Source organism: Giraffa tippelskirchi, chromosome 2, assembly GCF_054371585.1.
Source record: "Giraffa tippelskirchi isolate mGirTip1 chromosome 2, T2T-mGirTip1v1.2.pri, whole genome shotgun sequence".
NCBI classification, from domain to species: Eukaryota; Metazoa; Chordata; class Mammalia; order Artiodactyla; family Giraffidae; genus Giraffa; species Giraffa tippelskirchi.
Window position 1 is genome coordinate 76,298,383 of NC_137276.1, and position 10,647 is coordinate 76,309,029.

At 40.2% G+C, this 10,647-nt stretch overlaps 1 protein-coding gene across 1 annotated transcript in view; it reads left to right on the forward strand.

Annotated features, from left to right (window-relative positions):
• CCDC6 (coiled-coil domain containing 6) overlaps positions 1-10,335 on the forward strand; it is a 110,448-nt gene extending 100,113 nt beyond the window's left edge. The window contains exons 8-9 of the mRNA XM_081569059.1: positions 4,750-4,874; positions 5,942-10,335. Of these exons, the coding sequence (XP_081425185.1) occupies positions 4,750-4,874; positions 5,942-6,136 (320 nt within the window). The 3' untranslated portion in view covers positions 6,137-10,335. The remainder of the gene's footprint in view (positions 1-4,749; positions 4,875-5,941) is intronic.
• Positions 10,336-10,647: the final 312 nt, after the last annotated feature.

Consider the following 10,647-nt stretch of genomic DNA (forward strand, 5'->3'; position numbering starts at 1 on the left):
ACACACCCTTGATATGATGTGATGAGAATAGCCCTTTACCTCTGTGGTCTTCCTCCCCAAAGCCCATCATCACGCCATGTGGAAAATGTCAGACAGTAGAGGGACACTCTGTCGGTAAAATACCTGAACGGTACACCTTAAAACTGATGAGGTCATAAAAAAACAAGGAAATTTGAGGAACTACCTCAGCCAAGAGGTGCCTAATGAGACATGACAACTATGCGTAGAACATGGTATCCTAAATGGATTCCTGAAACAGGAAGAGAACAATAGGGAAAACCTCAGGAAATCCAGATAATGTATGAACCTGAGTTAGTAGTAATGTATCAACATTGGTTTATTAGTTGTGACAAAAGTACCACACTGGCATAAGAAGTTAATAACAGGGAATCTGTTGGAATTCCCCAGCAATCCGGTGGTTAGGAGTGCACACTTTCAATTCTAAGGTCATGGGTTCAATCCCTGGTTGAGGAACTAAGATCCTACAAATCATGTGGTGTGATCAAATAATAATAATAGGGAACTGAGTGTGTGAAGTGCAGGACCTCTCTATCCTTATTTTTGCCACTTTTCTGTAAACCAAAGACTATTCTAAAACAAAAACTCTATTTTAAAGCTACTAAAATAGGTAAGATCACCTAGTCATAGAAGGTAGAGGGAGAAGAGAAAAGCCCTCCCGTCTGATCCAGAAGTGACTGTGATATTTGGAGGTCATGTACAGGAGGAAACCTGGCAGAGGAGACTGGGAAGTTGCTCCCAGGGAAGGGGAAGGAAAACAAGTATCTGATATCACCGAGGTTAAGACAAAGCCTTTCAGCAAGAAGAGAGGGGTCAGCTCTGTCCCTCATTACCCCAAGGTCAATTGCAATAAAGAGTGGAGGGTAGCAATGCAGCTGGGAGCACAGAAACGCTGCCTACCTTGGCAAGAGCAGCCTTGATGAAGTGATGAGGACAGAGCCAGATCAGGGAGAGCTAAAGAAGAAATCATATCTCTAGTGCGTGAATGTTCACAGAGAGTGTTTTCATAAATGACTTGTAGAACTAAAATAATCTCCAAAGGAACAGAATCTTCAAACTTCTGCCTTTTGTTTGGTTCTATGGTGGTTGGTTTTGGGTTTTGTTTTTTTTTTTCCTTTAGCAGAGGTGTATTAGAGGGAATTTGGGGGCAGTCAGAAGAAGCAGAAATATTCATAATACCATCCAGAACCCTTATATCCAAAGTCAGTGTTAATATTTTAGTGTTTTCAAGTGTCTTCTCTCCCTGTGTCTCCTCTCCCCCATGTCTTGCAACTTCCCTTTCGGTAGTTGATTTTCTATGGGTTATATACATTGGTATCTTCATTTTGCCTAGTGGTATTTTGTCATGAATTGCTTTTAATGAATCATTTTTTTTTCAAATTCACAATCTTGAGCTAGTGGACAATGGAATAAATCTTAAAATTTTTGCTCTAGGCAATGCATTTCTGTAGTAGAGCAAGAGCAATTTATTCCAACAATAACTTCATAAAGACACAGTATTCTGTTTAGGAGGCATTTTCTATTCAGGCTTTTGGGGGGATTTTTATCCTTTATTATATTCCTGGGCCTGAGGGTCAGATGTATGATGATTATAACTTAGGAGAAACAGAAAATTTGTAAGACATGGTCTCTGGCCTCTAATTGCTTATGATCGACAACAGGGCCTAAGGAAACATAAGAAATAAGATACTATTAATGCAAGGCCAAATATGAGTTGTATGTCTTTTATATCCCCTAAAATGTTAAGTTGTGGTGTATCCATACTCAATGACATATTACCCAGCACTAAAAAGGAATTAACTTGATATACACAATAACTTGGAATGATCACAGGGGCATTGTGATGAATGAAAAACTAATCTCAAAGGATTGTATACTGTATAATTTCATATCTATTAATATAGCATGCTCAAAGTGAGAAAATTACAGTGATGGAAAACAGATCAGTCCTTGCCAGGGGTTAGGATTAGAGAGAGGGCATAACAATTAAAGGGACAACACAAAGAAGTTTGCTTGTGGTTTTGTAACGATTCTGTATCCTGATTGTGGTGATAATTACTTGGATCAGCACAGGTGATAAAATTACACCTGTACGTGTACACACACACACACACAATGAGTTTGTATCTTAGTTACTTGTTTTGGGCCAATATCAATTTTCTGTTTTTGACAATGTGCTGCTGTTATGTAAGATATCATTGGGGGAAGCTGGGGGAAGGGTGGATAGAAATCCTGTAGTATTTTTGCAACTTCTTATGAATCATAAACTATTTCAAAATAAAAATTTATGAAATTAGAAGGTATAATTTTAAAAAAACTTATTTCAAGAGAATTTCAAAGGAGAGAGAGCTACCAGCTTAGAGAGCTTTTGAGATGAGCCTTGAAGGAGAGGTTGTTGTCATTCAGTTGCTAAGTTCTGTCCAACTCTTTGTGACCCTGTGGACTGCAGCCCAGGCTTCCCTATCCTTCACTATGTCCCGGAGTTTGCTCAAACTCATGTCCATTGAGTCAGTGATACCCTCCAACCATCTTGTCCTCTGTCATCCCCTTCTCCTGCCTTAAATCTTTCCCAGCATCAGGGTTTTTTTCCAAAGAGTTGGCTCATTACAGCAGGTGGCCAAGTATTGGAGCTTCAGCTTCAGCATCTGTCCTTCCAATGAATATTCAGGGTTGATTTCCTTTAGTAGTGACTAGTTTGATCTCCTTGCTGTCCCAGGGATTCTCAAGAGCCTTCTCCAGCACACAATTTGAAAACGTCAATTCGGGAAGTGGTTAAATATCTGTTTCTTTGGGGAGGAACATTGGGATATATAGGGCTTTTTGTTTTCTTCATTTAATGTCGTGAAGTTGCCAAGTTTTCAGTGGTGGCTTTTTGTTTGCCTTTGTGGCTGCAACAAACACAGTGGTTTTTGTCTTGTTATCATTGGTGTATCTTTTGACACTTTCCCTTTTCTTGCATCTGGTCTTTACCCCTTCACTCTGTTTTTTCCACTTGACTCTTATTTCTTCTCCTGTCTTCTACTTTTGTATGTCTCAGTTGTACTTCTCTCAAGCCTTGACTTTTTTTTTTTAGTTGAGATAAGAACGCTTAGCATGAGATCTACCCTCTTAACACCTTTTTAACTGTTCTGCACAGTATTGTTAAATAGGTACAATGTTGTGCAGCATATCTCTGTAACTTATTCTCCTTATAAAGTTGAAACGTTATACCCATCAAATAATAATTCCCGCATTTGCTCTACCCCCACCCTCTGTCCACCACCATCCTGCTCTCTGCTTCTGTGGGTTTGACCTAGATCCTTTATGTATGAGTTGTCATGCGCTATCTATCCTTCTGTGACTGGCTTATATTAGTCAACATAATGTCCTCCAGGTTCATCCACGTTCTTTAAAAAAAAAAAGAGTTTTCTTCTTTTTAAAGGCAGAATAATATTCCATTGTATGTTTTTATCATGTTTTCTTTATCCACTCATCTGTTGATGAACTTTTAGGTTGTTTCTATGTCTTGGCTACTGTGAATAGTGTTGCAATGAACCTGTGGGTGCAAATTTCTTTTCAAGATCCTGTTTTCAATTCTTTTGGATAAATACCCTGAAATGGGATTGCTGGATCATTTATGGTAGTTCTATTTTTAATTTTTGAGGAAGCTCCATAATGCTTTCCATAGTGTTCGCACCAATTTACATTCCCATCAGCAGGTCACGGGGTTCCCTTTTCTCCACATCCTTGCCGACCTTTAGAAATGTTTATTTTTATTTTTTATAATACCTATCCTAACAGAGGTAAGATCATATCCTGTTGTGGTTTGGATTTGCTTTTCACTGATGATTAATGATGTTGAGCATCTTTTCATGTGTCTCTTGGCCATCTGTTTGCCTTCTTTGGAAAAGTGTCTGCTGAGGTTCTCTGCCCATTTTTTATCAGGTTATTTGTTTATTTGCTTTTGCACTGGATGAGTTCCTTACATATTTTGGATATTATTCCCTTATCTGATACATGATTTATAAATATTTTCTCCCATTCCATAGGTTACCTTTGTGTCGATTATTTCCTTTGCTGAGCAGAAGCTTTTTAGTATGCTGTAGTCCCATTTGGCTATTTTTGCTTTTGTGACTGTATTTTTGGTGTCATATCTAAGAAATCATTGCCAAGACCAACGTCATAAAGCTTTCCCCTGTGTTTCCTTATAGGAGTTTTATGGTTTTGGGTTTTATGTGTAAGTCTTTAATTCATTTTGAGTTGATTTTTGTGTGTGGTGTAAGTTAGGGCTCCAGTTTTATTCTTTTTGCATGTGGATCTCAAGTTTTCCCAGCACCATTTGTTGAAGAGACCACCCTTTTACCATTGCATATTCCTGGCACCTTCGTTGAAATCACCTGACTATTTATGCGTGGATTTATATCTGCACTGTCTAGTCTGTTCTAGGGCTTGACTTTTATATCCTTTGTTATCCATCCATCAGGCCATTTGGTGAGCCCATCACTCCTCTTATTCGTTTGCATTTTTGTGGATGAATAAGAACTTCCACTTTTTTTTTTGGCCTCAAGTCATGTGGGATCTTAGTTCCCTAACCAGGGATTGAACCTGTGCCCCCTGCATTGGCAGCATGGAGTCTTGACCACTAGACCACCATGGAAGTTCTGAACTTACCTATTTTTAAGCCTCCTAGATGCGTAAGACACCAGAGAGTTGAGTCCAGAGTAATACTCATAAGTTGTTGTTATATTTCAGGTCTCTCATATGCAAGTCACACAGTTGGTTTCACGCCACCAACTTCACTGACTCGAGCCGGAATGTCTTATTACAATTCCCCAGGTCTTCATGTGCAGCATATGGGAGCATCCCATGGTATCACAGTAAGTATACGTGCAGGAAGCAGCACTTTATGCCTGATGGTGGTAGCAACTGGTATAGTGACATGGGAGCTGGTATTGATGCTCTTGAAACTTGACCTTTCTTATTCCTTCAGTTCATCTTAAACTTCTAGATATCTCCCAACAATTTGATGCCGCACTGTGGTGTTGAAAATAAAATCCTTCTCAGGAGACAAAAACTTGACCTTCACTTTCTTTGAAAAATTGGCCTTCATGAAATGTAGTTTGAACTCGGGCCAATGCCGTGATTAAACTCTAGCCAGCTCCTTGCCATAGTGAATTATTGTTGGTTGCCATCACATCTAAAAGTATTTATTGTCTGCATCTTCACAGTTCTCTGACCCTCAATATTCTTCCTGAAATTAAATTCATTTCTAGTTTCATCCAGAATTTTCTTTCCTGAAATTAGAAGGAACCTTATGTGTATCTGGTTCGGACCCTGCTCAGCGGAATGTTTTCTTTAGAGCTGGCTATGTAGTTGAATAAGAGGCTTGTTGGAAATGTCGCTAATAGAGGTTTGAGAACAGGGTAGAATGGAAGATGTTCCCAATGAGGGAATCTTGAAAAGAAGAACCCTATTCTACCAAAAAAAAAAGTGTGTAAGATATTTCTGAAGCTGTTTTGCCGGTTTGATGAGCTTTACATAAAAGCAGGAACATTTTTGGTTGAGCCATAGCTTTCAGGATGTTGAAAATTTGTTTGAGGGATGGAAGGAACTGGAGACACACAACAGAGAGAAAAAATTTAAGGGGAGGATGTGACAGCTGTTTTTTTCATTTTCGGACAGTCTCATTGAAGGACCCAAGTCCAATTGTTTGGTCAATGCACATTTCATAGTGATTTTATGTAGCCTTTTCATAGGTGTCAGTGTACACTCTACTTTGTTGAAGTTTTCACGACGAGTTTGAAAACCATGGGGGACGGACAAGGACGTGGCCGGTGTTTTGTCTCCGTGGGTCCGCTTCTGGGCAGCCTTAGCCCCAAGTCAGGCTGGGTTAGGGGTGAGCCTGTATGCCTGGTCTGACCTGCTGTTCCTGTCCTCTCTACAGAGGCCTTCACCGCGGAGAAGCAACAGTCCTGACAAATTCAAACGGCCCACGCCGCCTCCGTCTCCCAACACACAGACCCCCGTCCAGCCACCGCCACCTCCACCTCCGCCACCCATGCAGCCCGCGGTCCCCTCGGCAGCCACTACGCAGCCTGCCCCCTCGCAACATTCGGTGCACCCCTCCTCCCAGCCTTAACGCATGTGCTTAGTCCAGACCCCACCTGGGGACTCGTTCATCCAGTGGAGCCGTCGACTCGACGCCAAAGGCTTCCTTCCCTGGCATATTCGGATCTGACTTATTTGCACTGAGGTTATCTAGGCTTCACTATTCATTGTGTTGTAAATGTGTGTTGGAAACGCAGCCAGTGTTGTGGGTCTACAACACTAAACAGACGACTTTTTTCCATCGGTGTTCTACTTGAATCTACATGTGCGTCCATTCCCTGGCTGGGACCTCGGCTTTTCGACTCTTTGGTAGTTAAGCAGCAGTGTGCAATTTTTCGCTTGGCCCCCAGAGCTTCATTTTCCTGGCTTTTAGGTTTGTAAAATAAAAAGGGATCTCTTTTTTATATTTTTTTCCATGAATTTGCAGAAAATTACAGAGCTGTTAAGACTCCCCCCCACCCCCCATTATAATGGTATTTACCAAGCATACCAATAATTCAGCACTACAGTTCAGACCTTTGAAAATCTAGTTCTCAGTATAGAACAGAAAGTTAGCTGGATCAGTGCCCAAGATCATTTTTAATAGAGCTTTCTAACAGATACACTTTGTATGGGGTATGTTCAGTATATCTCAACACCCACATCTCTTGTAAAAGAGGTCACCTAAAGTATTGGCTCACATGGCTGTATCTTTTCCGTATACATGGGATGGATAATTATTGTATATCTAGGTGTGATTCTGTCTTTATCCTTGATGTTAACCTACCCACACTGGCCCCCTCTCCTATGAGTCTCTAACTGCCCACCGGTGATTGCGATGGCTGATAAGAACGTGCTGTGTGATTTCTGCTGCCAAAGGCAGTGTGATTGTAACAAAAACAGCTATTTTCCCTTTCCATTCTTTACTTGTGTTCCCCTAAAATAGAGTTCGAACAGATATTTTAAAGGTGCAAAAATACTATTAGAAAATACTATTTGAAATGAACATTATAGGAATACCTTGGCATAATGGCCACAAAATACTTTATCTCTTAGCAGGAAAGAGCTGTAGAGGCAAGTAGCACATTAGCCTTGAGGACTGCTTATTTTGCCCAGTAAAAGCAAGTGCAGTGTTCAAAGAAGTATATCCTGAATGCGTTATTTTCATTCACTCAGCACAAATAAATTGTTTGGTTTCACTTTAAAGTGGAACACTGTGAGTCACTCTTTTCTTAACACTTGGAACACCTTTATTTTGGCTTTTCAGCAGTTACTGTTTTGTACTTTGGTAGTAAAGTGATTTTTACCACCTGTGTTTGCATATTTATATATGCTGTGGATGGAAATAACTTACTAGAGAATGTATATTTTATGATGAGAATGTGTATCTGTTGGATATAATCAGAAAACTGAAAATTAATTTATCCGTAATTTTTAAGAGTCCATGTTTTGTGACTACCACCTCTCATAGCTAGCTCTTTACTGAACACACTCCTAAGTATAAGGAACCATAACATTGTAGATACTTAATATTGTACAGTAGAGAAACCTCCATTTTTGCCTTCAAATGCATATTTAAGAGTTACAAAATGAGAAAAAGTCTTGTTGGCTAATAATGTTTGACTAGCATCTTAAGAACTTGAGAGTAAATGCAACAATAGGATTTTTTTTTTTCAGCTCTTTCAGTTTCCACCCCCAAACTGAGAGCATCGCTCCTCAATTGTTTGAAAGAAATCATAAGTCTATATAAATTTTATTTATAATGTGTAGTATACATAATCATAGTACAGTTCTCAAATATGGGGAAGAAGTTTGGCATTTGATTATTGAGGCTTGAGGTTTTTAATTCAATCAGATGGGGTCCTGTCTAACCTGGGAATTTCACCAGTGGCTCACTGTCCCTCCTGGCACCTGGCCATTTTGAGGAATTCTGAGAGCAGGCAAACAGGTGTTGCCTGCATGGTACAGTTCTCAGTTTTTCTTATAGGAGAAATATGGTCTATGTTTACAAGAATTTTCTACAAGACTGTAGGTTTCAGCACTGTTGGATAGAGGGTCTTGCACTCAAACAAGAGAGTCTAAAATGTAATGATCTTCCCTCTGCTTGCTAGAAATTTAGTGATCTCCTGAAAGCACAAAAGTTAAAACATTGTCCTATGGTGACCGAAAGAGCACTTGGAGGAGCAAACAGTTCTGATAAATGCCTTCTAGAGACAGGTCTTAACATTCAGATTTCTACAGGAAGGTGACGCCAGTTTCCCTAGACTAGTCATTTCATTGCAAAATAATACACAGCTCCTTCAAATAGCACTTTTTCACTATAAATCTGTTGCCTCTCCCAGTGGACATTCTGGATTGATAGAACAAACACTACTCTTTTGAACTGATGCCATTTCGGGTCCTGTTTGAGTGTTTTATAACCCCGTGGGGAGCCTGTCACACGTGGGCAGTACCTGCTAGGGCAGCTCCTTGGCAGTTGTTTAGCCCCCAAGGACCCCAAAGATTTCCACCTCAAGCCCCCAGAGGCAAAAGCCCCCTCGCCCACAGGAAGCTGACATACCTGGGGCATGTCTTTGGGGGGCTGAATGCAGTTTCTGCTATTCCTGTTGCCCACCCGCAACCCTGGACTGACTTCCAGAGGCCTTGGAAGGCAGGTGGGAGCCACAGCAGGTTCAACAGCTTCGTTTTCCTGTCTCACGGACAGAGACCCTTGGCTATCACTGTGCTGCTAATAGAATAAGTACTTGTTGCCAGATGCCCATGCCTTTTATACAAAACCAAATTACTTTCCCTAACACCTGATGCCTCTCTGGGCTCTGAACTGCTCTCTGTCATCCAGCATGCCGGCATTCTAGACAGACTTCTAGTGATGTGGCAGATGGTGGAAGTATTTAAGATTTGATTTAACTCCTTTGTTCATTGAAAGGAGTTTGAAATTTTGAGCTCCTGAGAGCCTGACCACAACCATGGAATGAATGTGTGACCAGAATGTGGCTTTGACACCAAGTGCTGCTGCTGCCCCTTTGTAATTGGCTTCTCACTGATTTGACCAGAAATAATGGATAATGTGAATTTTTGTTAACTGTTCAATTGTAGAAAGATAGAATATGTTATCTCCCTTTGTTAGGTAGACATGAACTTTTCCTGCACGAAGCCTTGCTTGTAGAGGATGCCCTTACAATAAGGCAAGAAAAAGCATAGTAACTTGTGCTTGGAGAGCTCACTATTTTTATCTTATCAATACAGAAGAAATAATTTCTGCATAACTTGATTCTTCTATCTAGTACTTGTATTATAGGTAACCAACACTGATAACTTTGTAGCGATGACTACCAAAGAAATGCATAGTAAAACAACCTTTTATTTCCAAATTACTAAAGAGCCAGCCATTGACGCTGCTACGTGAGTTCCATGCTCAAGAGCCATTGTAAGAGATTAAGGGGTTTTTAGGTTTTGGGGTTTTGTTTTGGTTTTGCTTTTTTGTTGTTTTTAGTTTTTTTTGTTTTTTGTTTTGTTTTGTTTTTTAGTTTCTTTCCTTTTTCTTTTTCTTTCTCTCTCTCTCTCTCTTTTTCTTTTTTGGATAAAACACACACAGCTGTTAGTATAAAATTATAGGGAGCATGTTCCAGAGTGCTCAGCAGTTGTGGTTAACTGCCAAGCCCTGGTTGCCTCTTGCTAGGCAATGGAAGGAATCTTCTGTTCATGATAGTGTGGATGATGTGTGTGTGCAAGCGTGTGTGTGTGTGCATTCATGCCTTAACTCGGGTTACTGCTCAACTTTAGTTCTTGACCTAGTCTGCACTGTCATCTAGATTGTATTGTACATCTCGATCTGAACTTCATCCTGGCAAAAACAAAGTTGCAGGCACAACAGTTTGAGAATGCATTCCTCCAGCAGAGTGTTGGATCAGGTTGACCCTGAGCCTTCTTTGGACTTTATTTGGAACTAGGCATGGAAAGCAAAAGTGGACTGTCCCAAGGAAAGACATCAACAAGGAAGAGGAGAGAGCCAAGTGCTAGCATGTCTTTGGCCTCTGCGTATCTGTGCACACTGTATGTCGTTCATAATAGCTTGTCTACAACTTGACTAGGTTGGAGTTCTGCTAATAGTGGCAATCTTGACATTTCTTGGTCAGAATTTAGAGAGATGTAAGACTTCCAATTAATGTCTTATTTACTTCTTTATGTTGATTAGCCTTTGATACATGTGCTGAATCAGAAACCTAAATAAAGATAATTTTTTAAAATGAACCTCTTGAGCCTTATACCCTCTCTTTCTTTCTGGTCTTTGAGTCAGAAAATGAATATTGTTTCCCTGTGGCTCCTGATAGACATTCGTCTTGGATTCTGAATACTGAAGGCTGCCTTAGAAAGTGAGCTTAAGAAGAGGAAACTAAAGAGACTGGTACTGCTCTGTTTCTTAATCAGGATGCTGGTTATCTGGATGTACTGAGGTTTTGAAAGTACATTGAACTGTGAATTTATGATCTGTGCATTGTACCATATGTGTGTTGTATTTCACTTGAAAACCATAAACCTGGGAGATTATGAAGAAGAAAGGAA